This window comes from Suillus clintonianus, assembly GCF_016758775.1.
Source record: "Suillus clintonianus strain FC179 chromosome Unknown DEU56scaffold_186, whole genome shotgun sequence".
NCBI lineage: Eukaryota > Fungi > Basidiomycota > Agaricomycetes > Boletales > Suillaceae > Suillus > Suillus clintonianus.
In genome coordinates this window covers 9,431-31,885 of record NW_024539410.1, presented here as the reverse complement: position 1 = coordinate 31,885, position 22,455 = coordinate 9,431, and the positions used below count along the sequence as shown (strand labels likewise).

General features: G+C 48.6%; 8 protein-coding genes across 8 annotated transcripts; 4 read left to right on the top strand and 4 right to left on the bottom strand.

Annotated features, from left to right (window-relative positions):
* Nucleotides 1–2,922: 2,922 nt before the first annotated feature.
* On the bottom strand, nt 2,923–3,716 carry DEU56DRAFT_202558 (uncharacterized protein). Its single transcript, XM_041345048.1, has 2 exons — nt 3,505–3,716; nt 2,923–3,443 (listed from the first exon to the last, which is right to left on the bottom strand). Exons 1-2 carry the CDS (start codon nt 3,538–3,540, stop codon nt 3,000–3,002), a joined length of 480 nt encoding a protein of 159 aa, XP_041201144.1. The 5' UTR covers nt 3,541–3,716; the 3' UTR covers nt 2,923–2,999.
* Nucleotides 3,717–9,146: 5,430 nt separating this feature from the next.
* DEU56DRAFT_985261 (hydrophobin) lies at nt 9,147–9,768 on the bottom strand (the record flags this gene model as incomplete). The annotated part of the gene is made up of 3 exons (XM_041360052.1): nt 9,461–9,768; nt 9,249–9,410; nt 9,147–9,194 (listed from the first exon to the last, which is right to left on the bottom strand). Exons 1-3 carry the CDS (start codon nt 9,578–9,580, stop codon nt 9,147–9,149), a joined length of 330 nt encoding a protein of 109 aa, XP_041201143.1. The 5' UTR covers nt 9,581–9,768.
* A 394-nt stretch (nt 9,769–10,162) lies between these two features.
* On the top strand, nt 10,163–11,125 carry DEU56DRAFT_202514 (uncharacterized protein). The gene is made up of 2 exons (XM_041345047.1): nt 10,163–10,215; nt 10,268–11,125. Exon 2 carries the CDS (start codon nt 10,387–10,389, stop codon nt 11,029–11,031), a length of 645 nt encoding a protein of 214 aa, XP_041201142.1. The 5' UTR covers nt 10,163–10,215; nt 10,268–10,386; the 3' UTR covers nt 11,032–11,125.
* Nucleotides 11,124–11,741, top strand: DEU56DRAFT_749393 (PLAC8-domain-containing protein; the record flags this gene model as incomplete). Its single annotated transcript, XM_041349437.1, has 3 exons — nt 11,124–11,292; nt 11,346–11,518; nt 11,571–11,741. 3 exons carry the CDS (start codon nt 11,124–11,126, stop codon nt 11,739–11,741), a joined length of 513 nt encoding a protein of 170 aa, XP_041201141.1.
* Nucleotides 11,742–12,359: 618 nt separating this feature from the next.
* DEU56DRAFT_842879 (ribosomal RNA-processing protein 7-domain-containing protein) lies at nt 12,360–13,556 on the top strand. Its single transcript, XM_041355056.1, has 2 exons — nt 12,360–13,262; nt 13,312–13,556. Exons 1-2 carry the CDS (start codon nt 12,407–12,409, stop codon nt 13,395–13,397), a joined length of 942 nt encoding a protein of 313 aa, XP_041201140.1. The 5' UTR covers nt 12,360–12,406; the 3' UTR covers nt 13,398–13,556.
* A 1,982-nt stretch (nt 13,557–15,538) lies between these two features.
* DEU56DRAFT_842862 (flavoprotein-like protein) lies at nt 15,539–16,961 on the bottom strand. The gene is made up of 6 exons (XM_041355055.1): nt 16,736–16,961; nt 16,440–16,679; nt 16,331–16,388; nt 16,117–16,270; nt 15,838–16,051; nt 15,539–15,781 (listed from the first exon to the last, which is right to left on the bottom strand). Exons 2-6 carry the CDS (start codon nt 16,495–16,497, stop codon nt 15,654–15,656), a joined length of 612 nt encoding a protein of 203 aa, XP_041201139.1. The 5' UTR covers nt 16,498–16,679; nt 16,736–16,961; the 3' UTR covers nt 15,539–15,653.
* A 402-nt stretch (nt 16,962–17,363) lies between these two features.
* DEU56DRAFT_842853 (putative 1,4 benzoquinone reductase) lies at nt 17,364–18,903 on the top strand. Its single transcript, XM_041355054.1, has 6 exons — nt 17,364–17,466; nt 17,565–17,887; nt 17,940–17,997; nt 18,049–18,202; nt 18,257–18,470; nt 18,532–18,903. Exons 2-6 carry the CDS (start codon nt 17,686–17,688, stop codon nt 18,672–18,674), a joined length of 771 nt encoding a protein of 256 aa, XP_041201138.1. The 5' UTR covers nt 17,364–17,466; nt 17,565–17,685; the 3' UTR covers nt 18,675–18,903.
* Nucleotides 18,904–19,136: 233 nt separating this feature from the next.
* Nucleotides 19,137–21,588, bottom strand: DEU56DRAFT_842846 (uncharacterized protein). The gene is made up of 10 exons (XM_041355053.1): nt 21,447–21,588; nt 21,090–21,400; nt 20,932–21,038; nt 20,829–20,878; nt 20,687–20,779; nt 20,369–20,638; nt 20,179–20,322; nt 19,970–20,128; nt 19,734–19,913; nt 19,137–19,603 (listed from the first exon to the last, which is right to left on the bottom strand). Exons 2-10 carry the CDS (start codon nt 21,377–21,379, stop codon nt 19,496–19,498), a joined length of 1,401 nt encoding a protein of 466 aa, XP_041201137.1. The 5' UTR covers nt 21,380–21,400; nt 21,447–21,588; the 3' UTR covers nt 19,137–19,495.
* Between the last annotated feature and the right edge of the window lie 867 nt (nt 21,589–22,455).

Below are 22,455 nucleotides of genomic sequence, written 5' to 3'. Positions count from 1 at the left end.
GGTCAGTCCTCCGACCACCAACGCACTAATCATCATTTCCTCCATGCCACAACTCAAGCGCACCGACTGCTCATGTGTGTCGGATCATGTATTAATATCATCGAGACAGCCTGCGCTCATCTATGTGTGCAGACCACATCATAAAGAGGGAGAAATCAGTGTTATGTTGGCTCATGCGCGTCGATGAATGATTGCTCACAATAACTACAATAGCCACCTTCGTAGACGAATCGAAGGACTAGTGCGATGCGGATCGACGACGAACGAGATAAAATCCACAGCATCCAATCAGATATGGTTCTGCTGATTCGGAAGCAGAACTTTGCTCCTGAGCAGTTCGTGGCGCAACTTGTCCTTGCTCCCTTGAGCTAGCGGCATTGTTGCTGCTCGTGCGTTGCATAGCTGCAGCGGCTTCTGCATCAGACTCAGGGACAATGCCATATCTCTGAAAATTTATTTGTATCACGGAGGGGAGATCACTGGTCACGACCAGGGGCTTACATCTTCATCACGGCAAGGAGCAACATCGACGGGACGCCTGGATATTCTCACAGGAAATGAGCTGAAATTCAATCGCCGGGGCTGAAGCTGATTTGACTGTTGTGGCGCATATGCAGGTCGAGTGCTGGAGCGCAGGAAGCCGAACAAATTGCGCAGACCAGGGGGAGATGATGATTCTGCTGAGCGACGAGACGTGCGGTTTGTGTCATCGCCGAAGAAGTCATTGCCCTGACAGGTATCAGGATAGCAAGAGCTCGGGAATGATCGCACTGGACTCACATATCTTGCCAAACCTCTATTGTTGCTTTGGTGTCTAGGCGCGAGAGAAATCTGATGAGACAAATGAGCGAATGATCAGGTTACCAACCATTAAGCAGCTCACGTCTCTAGGTCGAGCTGCGAGTCCCTGAGGATAAAGAAGTCAGATGAGGTATGAAAGAGAAGATGGATGACTTGCCTTGAGCTTCGTGTTGGGTTCTGCATTTCCCTGTGCGAGACACAAGACCACATAGAAAATTGAAAATAGCCTGAGGAAATAAATGGCCATACGTACGTCAACACCACGAGCACGCTTGAGTGCTGCTTCCAGACTCCACACATAGATTTTTCCATTCGGCCCCCTGATAGCACTGGCAAAGTATTGTCCATCAGAGGACATGGCAACAACTAAGAGTTGGTCGTCGTGCCAAAGTGGGTCTCCAAGTTGCTGATTCGTTTTGAGGTCCCAGATGCGAACTGAGTAGTCGTATGATGCGCTAACAAGATGGCATCTATCGGGAGAGAGACAAAGGGATGTGACGGGATTGGTATGACCCTGAAAAACGACGAGTTCTTCCCCGTCCATCGATTGCCATTTTCGAATGGTGCAATCATTTGAGGCAGAGAAGATGTATTCGCCATCCTTGGACCAACATAACGATGTCACCCCATTGTCATGTCCATTTATCTCGATAAGCAGCTTGCCGTCCTTTGACCACACCCGGATCATGTTGTCCTCACCGCCGCTCGCGAATTTGTCGCCTTGTGGAGAGTATTTGACTGTCCACACACTTTTATCACCAGTCGTTATCGGTGGTGCAATTTGTCTGCCAGTGGCCGGGTTCCATCGTCGTATAGTGCCGTCCGGAAATCCACCTGCTACCTCCACTCCATTCGGAGACCAATCGAGGCACCACACTCCAACATCATTCCCCTCCCACGGGTTACCTACCACGCTCCGTTCCTTTATATTCCACAGCCGTACTCTGCCATCTGAGCTTCCACATACGACCATTGTTTCATCCAACGGCATCGCCATTGAGTTTACTTGGTTTCCATCACCATCACAAGGCTTTCCTACTGGCTTTCCATCTCTTGTCCACTGGTGAATTGAACCATCGTCCGAGGTACTCATTATATTCCCACCGGTGCCCAACCAGGTAAGGGTGTTGTTGAACCAGTTGTCGCATTGGATGATACACTCTGGCATCAAACTCCCTGCAGTATGTTCTGGCGCTGGCTTCTTCCACGATGTGGTCCGAGTGTTGTGATTGACGAAGTAGGACCGACCGTGCGGTGTGATGTGCCATTCGCATCCACGAAGGACCTGCCCGAAGGAATCTGTGCTCGACCCTGAGTTCCTCGCTCTCGTCCCACTTTCGTTGCTCACCTAGTTGCACTCCAGGTAAAGGTCGCTGCATTGCATACATGTCGTATGTGTTGTTGTAATATAATGGATCAGGCCCATTCACCTTGCTTTCTGTCCACCCAGGAGGGAGCACATCATTCCCTCCTGCTTCATGTTGAGTCGGTCAATGGGTTTTGCAACGTGCTCGCCCACCTTCCCATAGTGCATCCTGGCGGTGCTGTGCACCATAAGCTGGCAGGTTCTCAGAGCGCTTCGGGGGAGAAACAGGTCCTGACGAGTTTGACAGCTTTCCTCGGTCTGCTTCTGTCCGTTTCGCTGGCATGCTTGATTTGGTCTCTTCGTACAGCACAACGGCAATCGGGGATGTTGGAAGTAACGAACAAACCTACTAGATATGCTGTTTCGCATGCTGTACTTGCAGGTGCCTTGCTTAGGTGATAACCTGTGCAGTGAGATATACAGGCGATGTCAATCCATTAATTATTGGTCGGAAAAGCTCAGCGCGTATTTGACTTACCTACACACTTACAACATCCCCATCCGCGTTCATAATTGTTTCTAAGCCTGCATTAAGTGTCTTATCGATGAGCTGACGAGGTACTTACTAAGTATATGTGGTGCCTGAGTTACATCAGTAGCGTACGTAGTCAGCCAATAAAAATCGTTTATCGTTTATACAGGATGCTAAACTGTGATCGCAGGCATCAGGTTTGAAATAGATCAATCGGACGCCCTCCACCGTCCCTTATGGATAAACTGCATGTTCTCAAGACGTTCAGAGACTTATATTGAAAGGTGCACAAAACAGTATACCATGTAATAGGCACTCGATATGATTGCGATTATATCTCTACACATCTCCAGAACATTATCAATGCAGCCCATCCACACCATCAGCCGCATCATCACTCACATCGGACGGCGTCACCAACCCACTTTCACACCCACTATCGTCATCCTCCAGCCCATCCAACGTACACCTCAAATCCTCCACCTCCTCAATCTCACAGCTCAAGCGCACTGAGCCCTCACGCTCCTCGACGGGATACTTGCATGCGACATCCGCGCAGGTAACTCCGCGAGACTTTTTGCACCACCCAGACTGACAGCGAGCATAAATAACTTCTTGCGCCACCACGTACGCGGAATGGGACCATCCAGCTGTAGAGTATACCGTGTGCGAGGCTTCACGGTAGGCACTGAGGGGGGCACGGGCTAGCGCGAGACGCAGGTGTGCTGCGCCTGCCCCCAGGGATACAAGTGTACGTTCGAACACGTCACAATGTGAATTGCCCGAATGCGAATATGTGGAGTCCTATTCATCCGAACAGAACATATATATGCTGTGATATGTGGGATAAAATTGACGTACTAACCTTGTGCACGGCTACTCCATCCTGTCCGTACGTCATGTTGAGGTATATGGGAGACAAGGCTGCGCCTGTTGCGTGGTCTGGTTCTGAACAGAACCTGTGGGTATGGCAGGCGTGGAGAAACCAATGTCGACTTCAGACGAGCACTTTAAGTGATGCCTTATCCCGCGCATCGCCGTTGATAAATAGGGAAGGCTGGTGTATCGACGACGTAGAGGCAATCTAATTCAGGAGACAAGAAGGGAGAGGCACAATGAGAGTAAGTAAAAACAATCAAGGTGGGGTGATATTATGCGCACATTTGCGAAGAGACGGTACCTATCATTTGACTGAAGTATTCCATGTGCAACTTGAAGATTTGGTTGGCTGGAAGTGAAGCGAGTCGCTGACGAATAAGCTGCAATCTCGTGGGTTTGTCTCATGTGTGGCATCTAGTAATCATCAATACGATGTCATCCGATACTTATATCGCGATGGACATACGAGCACTTCTGAACGTGCGAACTGAAGCGAATAAACATTATTACATGCAGATACAAGCGCCTATAAAATTGGATACTTACAATGTCTTGCAACGCATTACTGGCACCCGAGAACGAGGAGAAAATGACTTTTGAGTAGGATGTCTGGACTCTGCATGTTGCTTGTACATAGTAGTAGATGACGCGAGGCAGGTTGAAAGTTTCGAGCAAGAACACGCGATCACATGATCTCGAACTCGTTGATTCTAAATGTAGGGAGATTATGTACTTCCATTAACAACGTCGATCTTCGGAAAATTCAACTGATACTCAACGCTTCGAATTCCAGGAGTTAGTCTCACACTTGTTGAGCTCGGGCTTCCAGAACAGAGTCGTCCTCCCGACTTTCCTTCTACTAAAAATCCCCCCGGGGAATGCAACCGATATATCGACGGCCCCCTCAATGGTGACGGGTCGATCACATCTGACCGCGGAGTATAGACGGTCACTGAGATAGGACACGTGGTTAGAGCCCACAAATTACACATGAGACCAGAGAGACCCTCCGAGTCAGAGCAGAGGAAGACACGCTAGCTCCACCTGTCTCATGCTCAGCCTACTTTGATTCCTCATCAGCAGCTATAAGCGCACCTGAAACTCGATCCAACATTCCCCTTCGTCCCTCTCCTAGGCAGTCCCACATGGATAGTACTAGTCATGAGATAGAAAGAAGACCGGCGGCTGGGGTGTTACAGTCACCCGTGCGTACGCTCGCCGCCTTTGCCGCAGGACCCACATTTTACAGACTCCACATACACTGAAGCATTATAATAGGATGAGCTTCGCACTCCACCTCATTAATTCAGGGTTGTCCTTGGTGAGAAAATACACGTTTGATTTTGATGTACACGATCCACTCAACAGTGAGGCAGCGCTAGGACAAGCAACGTCCTGCAACGTCTGGTTCCCCAGTTTGAAGTGTGTGTATACCTATCGCGTGGTTCCTTCATCCTAAATACGAGTCTATCTAGTCCTTCTTCCACCTACAAGGCAAATGACTCCGGGTTGTACATATATACTACGTACGTCACTGGCTCCGCAGGGTGCTACGTCTTCCGCATTCTAATTGGTGGCCTCTCTACTGCGACCAGGACTTCGCAGGGCTATGAAAGAACCAGGTCTTGCCTTTATCCGCGGCAATGTTTATATTGCAGCCGTGATGAACACGTGCACTAACAACATCAACAGTATCCATAGGCCTTTGCGAACAGCACTATGCATCTCCGCCTCAGGATGTGTTTGATGTCCCTTTTTACATATTCTTGATTGTTTATCCATCGGCCGGGTCTGCCAGGTCATGCATAGACTCTCGTCATGATGCCATGGCATCTGCCAGGCGTAACCAATCTGCCAACCCGCTGGCAGAATTTCAAGGTGTGCACACTACTATGCTCAGGATCTAAAATCAAGCCGTCTTCTTGCTGTGCTCCCCCATACTCAGAGTTATTAATCGAGCTCAGATCCCATATTATTTCGCGCGGATAATGCGTTTCTCATTCCTCACCGTTATTGTTGCTTTGACAGCATCTATGTCCGTCAGTGCTTGCAGTGGCCCATTCGAGACTTGTGAGAACACCGTGGATTGCTGCCCTGACTCATATTGTAGTTCTGTGAGTATAGATTGTTAGCTTAATGCAACCCCATGACTCACCCGTTGCAATCCTCATAGAAATTCTGTGTATCTGGCTGAAGAATAGCTCTGGAAGTTGGAGTCACCGGGATGTAGGGACAGTGAGTAATATTACTGCTTTCTCAGTAATGCCGTAGTTGATGGGACAATACGTAGTTCGTCGCTGAATTGATCGATATGGTTTGTTCTGGGTGGTGGTTGAGCCACGCGGCACAAAGGAAGATATACATGATTTTGATAAGGAATGGCCTGCGGTAGGGATGTTTCAAGTGGAGTGACGGTGAAGAAAGTGAAAGCGTGGTAGCTAAGTCAACGTCGATCATCGAGGAAGCTATGTTATCTGATTCTGAATTCCTTGTGGCACCAACACTGAGGAAGCCCCACCCAAGTGCAGGCGTTAGTTCATCAACGTCTGGCGAGCAGGATGCGTGTAGCGACTACTGGTGTGTATAATTGACATACTTGGCGGACCTAAAAATTGCTGGAACATCCACAACGAGCACAATTGACGGGGAGAACGGAATCTGCTGACTTCGGTTCCAGGCTATGGTTCTACCTTGGGCGTTATCAATAATCCGTACACATCACGCCAGTTGCCGTTGATAGAGACAAGCGGTGTCTCACCCCCATGAACAGAATATAGCTGGCGCCTCGAGGTAGGAAATCCGAGAGCCACCTTTGAATGATACGCTCCTGGCAAAAAGAGAAACGCTCGCCGCATCTCTATAACATCTCTCAAAAATAGACCTAAATGCCCGTCACGATTATTGATATCCGCTACCCATACGGTAGTGGTAAGTGGAGAGCTGACAGGCTGAACGCAAAGACTTGTTGCGACTACTGGAGGAGATATCTACGGATGGTGCTGAATAATAATGTAACACCTTGAACTGCGAAGAGCCATCCGGTCAAAGTACGTGATCATGTCTAACTGAAGTGTCGAGACTCTTATCAGGGTCCCCAAATTGGAGCGAAGGAACAAGGGTAAGATATTCCGCTCGTTGCTCATCGATGTTACCGTCGCTCCACCGTCGACAGTCAAGCTCTCCAGCGGACGCCATGACCGTGCCAGGAATGTCCTGAGCAACTCATGAGGCCACTTTGGAACTTCACGAACCTAAAGTACGCGTAGAGTAGGGAGTGAGAGAGCATCGAGGCTGGATAATCTGGGCTCTGGCCGTGCAAATTCACAAGTTATATCTAAGTTCGGTATGAGTGGATGACTCTAGCGATCGGATGAAATGGAATAACATGCAAATGAGAAACGATTCGTTATACCTGGTACCCTCATCGGGTCCAGGAACTCTACAACCTTACAATGAGGAGAAAAACAATGCGTCTCAAGTGATATGCCATATGTTCAAATGTGTATTCAAATATTTGAGCTGTTCTTTTATTCCAAGGTCTTCATTGCTCGAGCAGCAGGGATTTTTTTTGCCCAAAAAGCGCTCTGCAACGAACATCAACCACAATGCACCAATGCGAAAGCAGAAACACGACTCACTGTAATCGACTAGGGTACACACAGCCACGCGGATGAACCCTACCATGCCGGTGAGACATGGAGTTATTCCTAGATGAAAACTACTTACAGAAAAGTCATCCGGGTTGGTGTGTACTAGCATGCATGTGAAGCCTGAGCAGCATTCTGCAGTGTCACAAAGGACGGGACAGTCACTGTCGGCCCTGAGGACCATAGATGCTGCCAAAGCAGCAAATTGAATGGCGAGAACGAAGGTGAGACGCATTATTTGTGAGATGCGATATAGGATCTCGAAAGAAAATCTGGATGAAAGCCACTTGCTTTTATGTCCTGAGTGGTGTTCTGTGCAGAACCTACCACCTTTAATACCCCTTCAAAAAAATGGTATTTGCAATGCCAGCAGATTGCCAACAGACCTCAAATTTGACTTGCGTTGTCTCCGATGCATCTATTGACGCTTGAAGAATTCAGTTCCATCTCGTTGGATACGGCCTACGTTAGGTGACACGTAATCTTCTGTGGTCAAACATGGCACGAGAATCCTGGGCCCGCGCCTACGCACCATCATAGTCCCTCAGTAGGTATCCCTGAGCGCCTGGATATTGGACTTTTACGCGCATGGCACATCCAGAGTAGTGCTTAATGAACGTTAGCGGCGTTTGGGCGCCATGTCAATTTGTCATTGATTGCACCCACTCTTTTATTTAGAGGTGACCAGCAGCCTGGGAGCCTCTTCTGTTACATTAGCTCATAAAAGTTTGAACAACGAAGCATCACCTCTGATCCAGATCTCATCATACAGGGCCTCCAAGAACTGGACCTTTCAACCGAGGCCCTCGCACATCCCACCAGTACCGTCAGGGAAGATGCGTAGGTGGAAGCTATTATCTTGGCTGGGTTGAGTGAGAGAAGTTGCAACGTACGAGACCAGCCCTTATTAACAATGAAATAGCTTCCCGTAGGCAAGGTGTCATGGACTTACGACGATGATCCTTGATTGTAGCACATGCCCATTCGCATTTGCATAGTTTCGGATCGTTCAATAAAGACATCTTGTCAACCATCAGACGGTGATATTCCAAGATGTAAAGGAGCTGTATCACAAAACATTGCACCATTGATCGAGCGAGTCGCGTATCCAAAATGAAGCAGATTAATTGTACTCTGACACAGCATCTGCTACTCACGTTGAGCGGGGCTCGATTCGATTCGACTCGACTCAGGGCCAATGATATGTCCCAGTGTATGCCGCAGAGTGTGCGGAATAGGACTGAGCGAGGACATGGCAGGTTTGATGGGGGGGAGACCTCTCGACCCCATGCTGTACCGAGGACCTCCCACTGGCCTGGCGTCCACGCACGAGCTGAGATGGGTCGAGAATGAAACTGCCAGCTGGCCAAGAGTTGCAGGTTCCGAGAGATTCGCCATGATAGAATTATTCAACACCAGTGCGATAAGATGAGAAAAAGTTAATTAGTTGAAGATTATTATCGTGGCGATGCAACCGAAAACAGCCCTATAGTAGATCGTTACATCCATCGAGCATTATGCCATCAAGGTTATAAAGCTGAGCTAGTAGTAGCGTTTTGAGCAAGGGTCTCGAGTCTTGACTTCCTCAAAACTGGTCGTGACTCGAATTGACAACTCGAGACTCACGGTTCAAATAAGTACTATATAGCAATATCCAATAAGTCAGTTAATATCCACAGCATGTAAGAACACTTACTTATACTAGCCTCCGAGTCCTCGTAAGTGTTGCGCGTGCTATCATCTCATTCTGATCAAAAGATGCCAGTACTGCCGCATGGTTATATCGCGATTGATGCCGTCTCTGTGAAGATCTTAGTGAGTCATTGAGTCAGTGACAGCCTGTCCATATCCCACTGCTGATAGTACGAGTCCTCGAATCCAGTTGGATGTTGACCAGATTTCACGGGTATTACTAGCTATATGGCTTATAAGGAAAACTATGTACCATGCACTAATGTGAGGCCCCAAGTCCAGTGAAAAATCAAAGGCGGAGGTTGATGGGAGTGCAGCCAACATTGACAAGGCCGTTCTGAAATTGCCCTGTGAGATACAGTTGGAACATATAATACCACTCGTGACTCACCATTTTGTTGTTGCTGCAACACATAGGTTGCTGGTCGCATTCGGCGCCACTACCAGTGCCAATGGCAGAAATAGAACTGCAGCTAAGGCCAACGGAGCCAGCAACACCAGCAGCTACTTGCATAAGGCCAAGAAGTTGTGCAGCCTTGTTGTAGTCCGAAGTCTACACCGATCATCGGAATCAGCGAACACAAATAGGAACCCATTACTCACGCTGGCAGAGTTCTGACAGCACTGGATATTACCAGTATTGCACTGGCCATCGCGGAGAGCGAGGGGTGTGGCGACAGCGAGAGCTACAAGGGAAGCAACAGCGAAGAAACGAGCGAGCATTGTATTGACTGGAATGTTTAAGAAACTTTGTTGAAAGAGTGTGAGGAAGCTTGAAGCTTGAGCTTGAGAGCTGGATAAGAGGAGATGGATTCTGAAGAATCAGATGCATTGCGGTCCACCTTTTATACGATGGACGCACGCGGCGACCCGGCTGTTGTGGCTTTTTTTTCAGAGTCTGGAGTTCATGTAGCCTTAATATAGAAGTATTTATTACGTGGATCTTGGGACGCGTTTCGACCACGTGATCTGATGATCAACATCCTCATACTTATTACTTAAGCTTGCAATTGGAAGTCGGGAGAATACCAGAGGCAAACGACGTTGCTCGAATCTAGCCCGGACACTGTGATATGGCATTCGACGTGGATTTGGCTGACGCTTAGAAGCATGTTTGTCTATGAACGTAGGTTTTAGGCTTACATGTCGATGTTTTTTTCTGATTGTCGTGTTTGAAAAATTACAGTCACCGCCGCTGTACTGGAGTCTGGCACACGGTGCAGCCTGGAATTGGGGTAGTATTGTAGGCTCACGGAAAGTCTTACTATGCGCTTGGTATGATAAGTTCAGGAAGAGTGCTGCGAGTCTGACAGAGCTCTGACAGACTTGGAAGCCGCCTCGATTTTGAATTTCTCTATGTAAGTGCTCAGCCTGCTCAGGTCGAGAGTCTTCTAACAAGTAAGGATCCAGATATGAATATATGAATTCTGAGCAGTTCGAATGGGTAGTCGGGATTTGAAATTTTTGTCGTTTTCTGTTTTTCTTTTGGAGCAAATACCCCTAATCTTGTAGCTCCTCTTACTTCGAACATGACTTCTACCCCCCCAAGCACAAATGAGCCTGCAGCCCCCGTTGCTCCCTACGGGTTTATAGTTCCTCCCGCTCTAGACAGAAATACTGGCCCCCCAAGCGCAAATGATCCCGCAGCTTCCGTTGCTCCCTACGGGTTTATAAAGCCTACCAAATCAAACACGGTTACTAGTCCCCCAAGTACAAATGAGCACGCACCCCCCGCGGACATGGTTACTAGCCCCCCAAGCACATATCAGCCTGCAGCCCCCGGTGCTCCCCACGGGTTTCCTACTCCTACTTCGAACATGATTCCTAGCCCCCCAAGCACAAACAAACCTGCAGCCCCCGGTGCTCCCCACGGGTTTCCTCCTTTTACTTCGAACATGATTCCTAGTCCCCCAAGCACAAACAAACCTGCAGCCCCCGGTGCTCCCCACGGGTTTCCTCCTACTACTTCGAACATGATTCCTAGCCCCCCAAGCACAAACAAACCTGCAGCCCCCGGTGCTCCCCACGGGTTTCCTCCTACTACTTCGAACATGATTCCTAGTCCCCCAGGCACAAATCAACCTGTAGCTCACGTTTCCCCTCATGGTCTTGTCTCGCAAAGTTCAGCCGGACCGAAGGTGAATTGTATCGTAATAGTGAACGAGCTCTTCTGACAGTCTTGGCTCTCCAGCCAGAGCAATTCGCTCCTAATGAACCGCACATTCAGACCCAACCACGCCAGGAGCAGATGCAGCCCACAGGACGAATGAACGCTTCCGAGACGCCACAGAAGGAAGGGAAACCGGTGGACCAGTACCCTGACCAGGACAAAAAGACAGAGGAGCATCCGCAGGGCTCTGGCTTAGGCCAACAAGGTCGACCCCGCAACTATTGGCACTATGGGCTGTTGAGTTGCTGGGAAGATATTGGGACTTGTAAGTGACATATAATTACCACAATGCGAATTAACCCCAAACCGCGTTCATAGATTGCATGTCGTGTTGGTGTCCTTGCATGATATACGGGAAAAATAAGCAGCGGCTTGATCATTTGCAAGACCACAACACAGCGGATCCGGAACATGGCGGTTCGGGCTGTGATTCTGATTGTTGCATGCATCTAGCGCTAAATGTGTTAGGCGGTTTTGGTTGGGTACTGCAGGTGGGCACAGATTTTGTCGTTCTTCGCAGGTCATGTTAAGAAAAGTTGCTAGTTTGGGCAAAGGGGCGCGTTGAGAGAACGCTACCACATTGATGGAAACCCCGTCAACGATTGCCTAACTGCATTCTTTTGCACTCCATGTGAACTCACTCAAGAGAGTCAAGAATTGGCAGAGGAAGAAAGGGGTGCTTCCAGCACCGAGAGGCAGACTCATAACACGTAGTAATACGAACTCTCATTTCCGTGCAGCCCAATCAGGTTACTTACCATGGTTTATCTTGCTGGGCGAGTGAAAGCACACAAGTTGCTTTCTCCCCCTCTTTACTTCCCATTCACCAAAAGCACACAAGTTGCTTTCTCCCCCTCTTTACTTCCCATTCACCAAAATGTAGGCACTTCTGTATTCAGAATTCTATTGTGTAGTTCCATTCGTTCTCCCTCCGAGCCCCGGATGCGCCCCCATGCTAAGATCCTCCGGTTGCGTTTGCACATGGTTAACGTCATCGAAGCGCAACAGTTATAACCAAGCCATTAGATTACTATGCGTCAGTCGTATCGCGTCCGTTTTGTCCTTCACGCGGCTTGTTATCAGCAATGCAACAGTTTGGGGATCCGGGACTCGTGACTTCACCGGGTCAGCCCGTTCAATATCGGATCGAAGCAAACTTCACTACGAAAATATTCCATCCATGACAATACTGTCTCGGTACACTTCTTAGATCGCACAAGTCACGACCGAAGGCGCCTACTGTTCAAAATGATGTGTGTTGCCATAAGTTGCATGAGTAAACCTTGAATCAAAGTTATGAAGTTGATTTTGAAGTTTGCATTGTTTGTTTGGCAAAAGCCTTCGATCCAAACAACCTTCTTGTAAAAATCGCCATCGCCATGTCTGGTTTACCAGAATGTCTGTCGGGTTTCACCGTCATTCCAGTTGCATATCAAAATTCATCCCATTTCATCTATGCGCGAGCTCATGCCACATCTAAATCCAAACCGCCAAAACCCAGCAATGTTTTACCTGCAGAGCGGACGCTTTTCCTAGTGAACGTCCCACCAGATGCGACAGAGCATGAGCTCGCACTACTGTTCAAACATTGCGGGGCAGTAGAGCGTGTCCAATTTGACTTTAACTCTGCCGACGCTCTTGCTGAGCACGCAGCCGATTCTGATGAGGAGATGGCCGAGGATGCTGAAATCCCCGATACCGAGGCCCGACCTCGAAAGAAAAGGAAGCTCCAAACTTCCGAGCCAACGCCTCCTGAAGTGATACCCCTCCCCTCCCCGTCCCTTCGCACACTGCACAAAACTGGGTCTTGTGCCCATCTCATATTTCGCGATTCTTCGTCCATTGCAAAAGCGATTTCGGCCCCTACGTCATCCACGCGATGGCCATCTTCGGACGAGCCCCGTGGTCTATCACACTATATGGCAAAATACGATGCTGAGCGACCTCCGCTGGAGACTGTCAAAGCTCATGCAGATAGTTTTATGGAACGCTTCGAATTTGACCTTTTGAAGAATAAACAAGATAGCAAGTACCGGAAAGGAGAAGCAGTCGTGGATGAGGACGGGTTCACACTCGTCATTAGAGGGGGTGCTTATGGACAAACGCTTGGTGGAGGTGTGAGCGTTGCGAGCAAGAAGTTCATGCTCACTGGGCAGACTGGAGGTAGAAGAAAGAAGGAGAAAAAGGAGAAGGAGGCATTTTATTCCTTCCAGAAGGCTGAAAAACAACGGAAAGGTGAGTGTAAAGTTGTTTGTAACGAGGATATCGGTTCATGTGCATGTAGCTATGCTCGACCTGAAGAAGAACTTCGAGGCGGACAAGGAACGCGTAGAAAAACTGAAGGAATCACGGCGGTTCAAGCCTTATTGATATCCCACTGTCTTTGCCATACATTTAGGGAGGTGGATCTAGTATATCGCGAATGTAATATAATGTAAGGCCCCCGAGTTTCTCGTCCTAACGGGCGAGTTGTCACTTCGTTCAGCGGGTGTGCTCCGTCAGAGGGTGTACACTCAGCGATTTCCCTCACTTGTGATACTGAGAACGATGTTTTGAAGAGTCTTTCTTGACAGGCTACCGACCTTATGATAGGTGTCGCCGGTAAACGGCAATGGAACAGCGTTGGAATTAGCGAAGAGAGGATCACCGTTGCTCCGTCCGACATCAGTACTCGTTATCGTTCACTAGAAGAATACGCACATTGGCAAAACCTGTGAGGGTGCGTTACTCTACCCGTCCATTTTTCTGGCCCTGAGCAGACCAGACCTCGCGTATTGCAGCCCGACGCACATAAGAATGCTCAGCGCCTACGTCAGAAGTCATCTTTATAATGCTCTGCGAGCGAATAATCTAGTTATCAGTGGAAACGAAATCGGGACAGTCCGCTGAGCTGGAAAATGACGAAAGAGCAGTCGGTCATAGCAGCACAGGTCGAGTTTGGACCATTCTGCCCTCAGATTACATTGTTTCCCGTATCTGTTACATTCATCAAGGAGGATCACATCTCGGCTAATCACAACATTGCCTTTGCTTGCCCTCCCGTCAAGCGCCTCGACCGCTGCTACAACACCGTCGTTCCTGTGCGTAGATATTCTCGATCTTTGTGGTGTACTGATTTCTCACAAGGTGGTGAGTAGATAGATACGCTGTAACAAACTCAGTAGAGACATAGTTTATTTGCCTGGTTTTCACGGGAACCGACCTGCCGTACCATCAATGTTAACGTCGGTGTCATCCTCAGCGTGGCGTTCTTGCAGAGTATGCAGTACACGGCTGGTAAGTCCCACTTCCCTTTCCAGTCAGTGGCAAGCTTGAGTGTCGTTCTGATGTGCCGTCGTTGCAGTCGCTACCGCTATTATCTACGACGACGGTAAGGCCACCAGTGCTCAAAATTGTTATCGGTCACCCTCAGTTGATCATTAGCGTCAATGTTTGCTCGTAAGATAGGTCGTTAATGTTCATTCTTTGTGATTCTAAACATCCGAGATTACATACCTACAGACCGAGCATGGACAAGTAAGAAGTCGCTATCCTCACAGGTAGATTCGTCGTTCTTTCTCGAAGATGCACCCAGGTCGATGGGTGTTCTCTGTACACCTTTAAGCTTAAATGCGGTCTAGGGCCAGCCGAAGCTATTGTAATGTGGAAGGTACAATATCTCAGAGTGATCATTGTAATGTGAGACCTGTCACGGGTTGATACGTTGACAGAAGTCACGTGATTTCAGCAATGATATCCTTTGTAAGGTGTATCCAGTTCGTGCAGCATCATGGATATTACCGAGAAACATATTCATTTCTACTTCCCCGTACATCTGCTAATGGCAGTTTTGTAGGCATGATTATCTCCGAATGTCAGTTCATCAGTCGTATGCACTACGGTCGACGTCGGATGCCGCGGTATGTTTCAATGACAACTTCCTCGCTGGCGCCCATCCCATCCCATCGCTTATCACGCCAAAAACCAAACCAGGCCTTCTGCTCAAACGCTTTCACGCAATACACAGCAGATCTAAGTGTCCGTGTTCCTCAATCACACAGATTCGGCGGTCGATCGCTTGTGCTTTGTGAACCTTTTGGATGGTTGCGGACAGCATGGTACTGTGTGTGGGCAACGATCGTTTAAACTTTTACGCATCGATGGCCGTATGCGTATTAGCAACCTGCAACACAGGGTACGTAAAGGCTCAGTCAGTCGCTTGTGTGTGCGTGGAATTGCTCATTGTTGTAGATCCCCTATTTGGTATTGCGGCCTGCGCCTATTCCCCTCGTCTTGACACCGCTTGTCAATGTTTATCAGTTTCGAAGAACGTGATTGTAAGAGCCTTTGTGGGGATCGTTGACACACTGCCGTGATTACTGGTGACATTTTGGTGTTGCAGCGTTCCACGGCCGCTTTGAAGGTTGTCATACTGATTGCCCCCAGTGCGTATGTCAGTTGGATGGCATATGATTTACCCGAACAATTCTCCGGAGATCTCCTCGGACAGCACAGCGCGTGCACAACATTGAGTTTGTTGAGCCAATAAAAGATCTTTTACACATCAAATATGATTTTTCTTCCACGTGCATATGTAGCTATTATGAAGTCTGCAAAGTACCGTACATATGTGTTTATGGAGTTGCTCTAGAACTTGTACTTGGAGACAATTTCCCAGAAGCCCTTGCCTTGGAGGGTAGCGACTTCGAGCTCAAGGGCTGTAGGCTGGCGTGCGCCGTCAGGCCCAGCGAAGGTACCAGCACCCCAAGGCGAACCTGAGTAGAAGTACAAATAAGCAACCTTAAGTCATGGATAAAGAGAGCAGACATACCACCGCGAACTTCAGTTATGTTAGCGAGTTGTGCGAATGTGTGTTTGTAACCCAAGGGGACGTAGATGATGCCGTGGTGGGTGAGAGTGGAGAGGGAGTTGATGATGGTAGCTTCCTGTCCTCCACCTGGGGTGCCTGTAGAGACGAAGACACCCGCGAATTTTCCGGCCAAAGAACCGTTGACCCACAGACTACCAGTTCCGTCCCAGAAAGCCTGTAAGAATGAGTGATATAATTAGAATTTTTCTTGGAGAGAGGAACTCGACGGATCAGACATACTTTCCACTGGGCAGGGAAATTGCCATAACGAGTAGGGACACCAAAGATAAAGGCGTCGAAGTTGGCAAGTTCGGTCGGGGTGATGAGAGGATAGTCTGGCTTCGCAGGAGCGTACATCTTTGCGAGGACTTCCTCCGGCAGTGTTTCGGCAATCCTGATTGATGATCGAGTAAGTAAGGCGATCAGGCAGATGGGCCTATGATTGAATACATACTGGTAAATGGTAGCAGAACCTCCAGCGGATTCGATACCACCCTTGACGGACTCGGCCACTGATTAAGGCGATGATTAGGAGGACGGGGTTCTGGATGATCAGTACTCACTCTTAGCGATATGGCCGTACATGGTGTAAATGATGATTGCGATTTTAGGAGACGACATGTTGAAAGATCTAGCTGAAGTTGATGAGGATGAGGAGGAAAGGATGATATCTGATGATGATAATCGATGAGGGGTTCAGAGCTGGTATTTGTATTGAAATCTTTATGCTTGCTTAATCATGACATCTGTAACTGAGCACTACGTCAGTGACTCAGCGCGATAACTTCTTATTGCATAAAGCACTAATGTGGTATGTTTCAACACACACTAACATCCAAAGGTGGATGATCGGACTCACGTCGTCCCATGCTACGCCAACCCGTAATTGCCTCTGTAATCGCTCATTTGAAACCATGCAGCAGCTGAGCAATGCGACCCTAGCTAGGCGACTCTGCGATCACCCAAACGACGAGAACGTTTGTCCCAGTGTGCCTGTCTTTCAAGAATTTCTGTCTCTATTTGGAACCATGATTATTAACCATCTTTCTCAAATCGGATGCTAAACTGTCCTCATATCTTGTCAGCGCGCGTCTACTTTGTCACACACCTATCTAGCTACCAAGACGGGGCCGAGTGCAGGCACCTACAAGTACTGCAGGATCATTGCACCCCCCACACACAAACCTCCACCCTAGAAAATTATGGAAAGGTTCGGGTCGGAAGGTCCGTTTGAAGAACTCAACCCGGCTCGAGTCAGGAGGTTGAAATCTGTAGCTTGTAGTACAAGTTGTACAAATGCAACCAAATACTTATCATAGCGTGCTCGAGTCTCAATTCAAATATCAACAAACACAACATCGACCGTATCGACGACCAGACACCACGCACAGACTCTCAGTGAGAAGCAACCAAGCCTAAGATGGCATCAGATGGTTTTGGTATGCAGCTTGCCATATCCAGGGTAACATCACCCTGATATAGCAACAGGCTTGGACACGCATGTTGAAGCAGTACTGGACTCGGCCTTTGAAGCAGTACTGTTGTTCTCGAGGCGAGGCATGTTGATCCGACCAGGATACGACCCCCAAAGTACGTCATCAAATTGATATATACGGCCTCCATACCAAGCGGGTCACCTACAAGTGCAACCCATCTATTGATGAGTTCTTAATCATGTGGTAGCACAGATAAACCTTGTCCAGTTCCCCCATCTCACGCTACACCCACATCATTTTAAAGCTTTGTCTCAAAATCCAGCTATATCATCCGCAACTGAGAAGCCTGTGCCTTTTCTGCTATTACCTCGGAATGTGTTTCCCTGGAAAGCGACAAAAAAACAACTTCGCTGAGCCAAAACCCACACCCCTTGATACAAAAGCTCAACCAATTCCACAAGAACAACCAGTTTCTCCCCCCGCTCCTCTTCCACTTGCATCTTCTTCTCAGATCGACATGCCTGCACCTAGGGTCGCTATCGTCATCTACTCCCTTTACGGGCACATTACAAAGAGTCCGTCTTCTCCCCATTACATTCACCCCCTTGCTAAATACATCCTTCACAGTGGCTGAGGCCGTCAAGGGTGGTATCAGCGGTGCTGGTGGTAATGCCTCCATCTACCAGTCCGTTCATATCCACCTGCCAGCTATGACCGTCCATTGACTTGACTTCAGGATCCAGGAAACCCTCTCAGACGATATATTGAAGCTCGTCAAGGCCCCCCCTAGACCCGACTACCCCGTTCTCCTCCCTGACGACCTCGTCAACTTTGACGCGTTCATCTTCGGTATTCCCACCCGTTACGGTAACTTCCCCGTTCAGTGGAAGGTACGTTGCTTTCCGTCTACCATATTAAATCAATCCATTGACACATTCATACAGGCATTCTGGGATGCCACTGGCCCTCTTTGGAGCAAGGGCGCTCTTCAGGGAAAGATGTGCGGTGTCTTTGTCTCCACTGGCACCCAGGGTGGTGGACAGGAGATTACTATCGCCAACACGCTGTCCACTTTCGTGCATCATGGTCTCATCTACGTTCCCCTCGGATACAAGCATTCTTTCCCTCAGTTGTCTAACCTGACTGAGATCCACGGCGGTAAGCATAAAATCAGTGGCTACGGAGGGTTTTAATTTAACATTGTTCTATTTCCGAACAGGTTCTTCGTGGGGCGCGGGAACCTTTGCAGGCACGGACGGCTCCCGTCAGCCTTCACCCCTCGAAATCGAGATTGCTGCTATCCAAGGCAAGACTTTCTGGGACACCGTTGCCCAGTACACCGGCCACACCAAATCTTCGTAAATCTAAATACCAGATACGTAGGGTTTCAGCTTGGGATTGTATATAGATTGCAACACGCATAATTCAAACGCTCGTGTTTTATCTTTTATCGTCGCCTCGTGCATTACATACGAGGGATTAAATGCCGGCCTTTCTGATCAAGCGTGTTCTATCAGTGCTGTCAACTCATCCATCCTAGTGAGTCTCAGTCTGTGACTTTGTTCCCATGGGTCTGGGGCGCGGGCCCCTGATGGGCCCGATTAGCACCACCAAAACTGCGCCCGCAAACAACGGCGGCCTAAATTACCCAAGTCAAATCAAAGCACTTCAGTACTTCCAGCACTTAGATACCACGCCCGGTATCAACGCACACAGCGTGAGCGAAGAAGTCGCATTGATATCATTGTGCGAAACCTCGGCCAGCTGTCACGACTTGCCTGTACTGTACATGCTTTCACAGGGAAGCGGGCGCTCTTCTTCGATGGGTCTCATGCGGCCCCCCAGGACGCTGGCGATTATGCTACCTGAAGGTGCCACAACAGGCAGCCTTATCCCATGGAAATAGACGCCACGCCGCACGGCTGCCGATGCCAGGAAGCTCCCGGAGACGAGACTGCAGGTACAATCACCCCTCACACGGCCTCCGTGTCCCAAAATGCGTTAGCAGGGGATAACACTGACATTTGATCTATTTCTGTAGACTCATGTCACGGGCGCTGGTTACGGAGAAAAGGAGGATGAAACAATGATTGATGGCCAATCGTACGGAATTATGATGACGGGCAGATGTCACTGATCACGGCGCAAAACGATCTACTCCTTTTTTATATCGGGTCTTTGGATCAAGCGAAGCTCATATCTTCAGCCCAGTTTCCTGATGTACGGTCTCCAAATGCACCATCTTCATCCATCGTTTGTCCCCAAGCCGCGTCATCCTTGCTCTTGACGGCCTAGAATATCTATATATCAGCATCGCTTCACCAGCCAATTCTTCCCGAAAAAGTTAAAGCAACGTGGTTGACGTGGAACGAACAGAAAATAGCGTCGGTGCCGACAAGCGTTCGCACAGCGAGGACATACCTTTGTCAAATATTCTCTGTTCCTTTCCATCTCTTTCTCAAGCCTCACAAGCAAGGCGTCCTGCTGTTGCGCCTGTGCCAGCACCCGATCGACATCCGCCTTCTCAAATTTCACCGGTGGGTCCGAGAATGACACAGTCCCATCTGCAGACAGCTCAGCAGATATCTCCGAGCACTCAATCTACCAGAAAGGGCATCAGTAATCCGTACAACCCGCCAAGGGAAAACAAGTTTCACCATGCTCAAAATTAGGGATTTCACTTCATTCTCGTCCGAAATTCCCACTTCTCGTCCGATATCGGATAAATGTAATGTCAGATACGTGGTTGTGAGTTTCTTGATGGCCCAACGGGGGGCGCGGTCGAGTGCCTGGGTGATGAGACCAAGCGTTCTTTCCTATACGGGTGGTTAGTGATACACGGATTTATGTGTTTTCGATGTCGTACATTGGCGAATAGTTGATGCTCGTTTTCAACTATCGTGCGAAGGTAGTCGCGTTGCAGAGGATACGCATTCATGAAACTTGAGTAAGGCGTTGCTTTGAAAAGTCGCATAAGAATCGGGTGCATGTACTTGGATGGAGGTGATGTCTGACCGATAGTGAGTGAATCGTTCACCCATGAAGGATACTCGTACCTTTCCGCGGTATATCAACTGTACGAGGGCCAACTTCTTCAGGGCTTCCATTTGGATAGCGGACGCTGCTGAGCCTGGACATGATACGCAGATCTCGAAGAGTTCTTCAGCAGCTGGCCAGTTCTTTAGCGCAGCAAATGCGATGCCGCCGGCGTAGTGGTATATTAGATTGTCGTGGTAGGTCAAGTCAGAAAGTGAGAGATCAATTGTAGTGATTGAATGACTCAGGACGGGGATTGCGGCTGTGAAATGGCGAGTGGCGACGCAAGTCTTTGGCAAATCAGAAAGGTGGAAAGGTATCACGATTGAGAACCTCACCGTTAGGAAGATAGGGTGGATGGTGGTGAGGTGTGAAAGGGTCGGAGGATATTTTGCAAGCAAATCGGATAATGGCGCGATAGCAAGTTTGAGCTAAGAAATTTGAGATCGTGTGGAGACATGGTTCGAGAATATATCTTACATTTCCTTCAATTTCAGCAAATTGTCGTATTCCGGTTGCAAGAAGTGTCACTGGACGTATGTGACCCCATTGCACCAATGTGACACAAGCAAGATGTGCTAACCTCGATCCGGAGCAAAGCGTGCATGTTCAGGGACAAAATCGCGGCAAAAACCCTCGATATGGTGCCACAGAGGCTTATCAGACGAGACGGTATGCAGTCGTGCCGACCTTCAGAAGATCGGTGTGTGTAATGGAAATGTCCAATAAGACTCGACTCACAGAATGTAAAGCATGCCAATTGTGTGATCTCGCGCGTTTAACAGAGTCAAAGGATCTTGGCTACCTGGCAAAATACTGGACAACAGGACTTCTCTGACATCTTTGGATGCGCAACTCCTCAGATATTGGTTTAAGTGGGAAGGACTTGATGTCGAAGTTATGGTTGTGACAATGGAGCCTAACGAGACATCACTGGCAGATTGACCAGGCGCGTTCGATGATGACTGTGCAGGGTTTGTGCTTGACGTGGCGGATGTAGGTGGTGGAGTAGGAAGACCTGATTGATTCATGGCACAAAACTTCGACACCAACTGCATTATTAGTTAACGAAGTAACTATTGTCAAAAGGTTAGTTACCGAAGATTATCTTGATTTCCTTGGTGCGAGACAAACCGGTATGTACGGTTCTCAAGACTTGGATGGCAGGCCTTTGGTTGAAGAATGATACCACTCCTGTGCACTATGAAAGACAATTGCAAGTTGAGCTCCTGATCGTCCCCAATGATTGAATGATTACCTAATCGACAGAACGTTTTCAACATCACGCTGCCCGGCAAAATCCATTTTCAGACTTTTCTTCTTCCTGGACCTTACAGCAATGCTCTCGCCTCGATTTCTGGGAGGACGAGAGCACCGCTATTCGCCATCATCCATGAATTAACTACCGTCGTTCCCATTGCGGGTATTTTTTACACGGCACGCACCTTAGGCGCAAGCGAACGCGTCGTCCATGCTGTTGCTCTCAACCGAGATGGTCCTGCCGATGGATCAGTCTTCGGTGAACACTTAGCTGAGATCTTGGGTCAATGAAGGATGAAGGCGAGCAGTGGGCTGGCCGTATTGGACGCAGACATGGCATCTAAGGTTGGCTTTCAGAAAGGGCTAGCTTGTCGAGCAGATTCGAGCGAGCCAGTCAGGTAGGAAGCTTGTATTCTGTCGGACTGTCGTAGAGCCGATTCGGTTAAGTGGCTTTCGTCGGTCGTCCAAGTAATGGTGGGTGAAATTTTCAGGCTTTTTTTCATGATGATTTCGCTTGCCGCCCCAGTCGTAGCTTTAAGCATTGACGAATGGTAGAGCATACAGCCAAATATTTGCACCACTGATTCTCTCGTTACCTCTTTCTTTTTATGAACTCGTGCTTATCGTCTATCCCGCAGGTTATCTTTGTTGCTGACACTTGGGTCGCATATTCTGGCTAGTAATCAGTACATCTTTCGATTACTTGTAAAAGTCGTCGTCTTGTAACACGCATTACCCTCGGATTTGTTCGAACCAGGTTTTCATTCACCCCAGTCAAATTGGCTCTTCAAAGACTTCCTCCACCTCTGGCGAAGCCTCGTCCCCCCGGGAGAGCATTTCTCTCTCG

Coding starts and splice junctions, on each gene's coding strand:
- DEU56DRAFT_842879 (XM_041355056.1), top strand. CDS start 12,407: ATGTCTGGTTTACCAGAATGTCTGTCGGGTTTCACCGTCATTCCAGTT. Junction 13,263..13,311: donor GGCTGAAAAACAACGGAAAG/GTGAGTGTAAAG, acceptor ATGTGCATGTAG/CTATGCTCGACCTGAAGAAG.
- DEU56DRAFT_202558 (XM_041345048.1), bottom strand. CDS start 3,540: ATGACGTACGGACAGGATGGAGTAGCCGTGCACAAG. Junction 3,444..3,504: donor ATGGAGTAGCCGTGCACAAG/GTTAGTACGTCA, acceptor TCGGATGAATAG/GACTCCACATATTCGCATTC.
- DEU56DRAFT_842853 (XM_041355054.1), top strand. CDS start 17,686: ATGTGTTTCCCTGGAAAGCGACAAAAAAACAACTTCGCTGAGCCAAAA. Junction 17,888..17,939: donor TTACGGGCACATTACAAAGA/GTCCGTCTTCTC, acceptor CATCCTTCACAG/TGGCTGAGGCCGTCAAGGGT. Junction 18,203..18,256: donor ACTTCCCCGTTCAGTGGAAG/GTACGTTGCTTT, acceptor ACATTCATACAG/GCATTCTGGGATGCCACTGG.
- DEU56DRAFT_842862 (XM_041355055.1), bottom strand. CDS start 16,497: ATGTCGTCTCCTAAAATCGCAATCATCATTTACACCATGTACGGCCAT. Junction 16,052..16,116: donor ATTTCCCTGCCCAGTGGAAA/GTATGTCTGATC, acceptor TCATTCTTACAG/GCTTTCTGGGACGGAACTGG. Junction 15,782..15,837: donor CATAACTGAAGTTCGCGGTG/GTATGTCTGCTC, acceptor ACTTCTACTCAG/GTTCGCCTTGGGGTGCTGGT.
- DEU56DRAFT_842846 (XM_041355053.1), bottom strand. CDS start 21,379: ATGAATCAATCAGGTCTTCCTACTCCACCACCTACATCCGCCACGTCA. Junction 20,129..20,178: donor AGCATCAACTATTCGCCAAT/GTACGACATCGA, acceptor CCACCCGTATAG/GAAAGAACGCTTGGTCTCAT. Junction 19,604..19,733: donor ACAGAGAATATTTGACAAAG/GTATGTCCTCGC, acceptor TAGATATTCTAG/GCCGTCAAGAGCAAGGATGA.
- DEU56DRAFT_202514 (XM_041345047.1), top strand. CDS start 10,387: ATGACTTCTACCCCCCCAAGCACAAATGAGCCTGCAGCCCCCGTTGCT.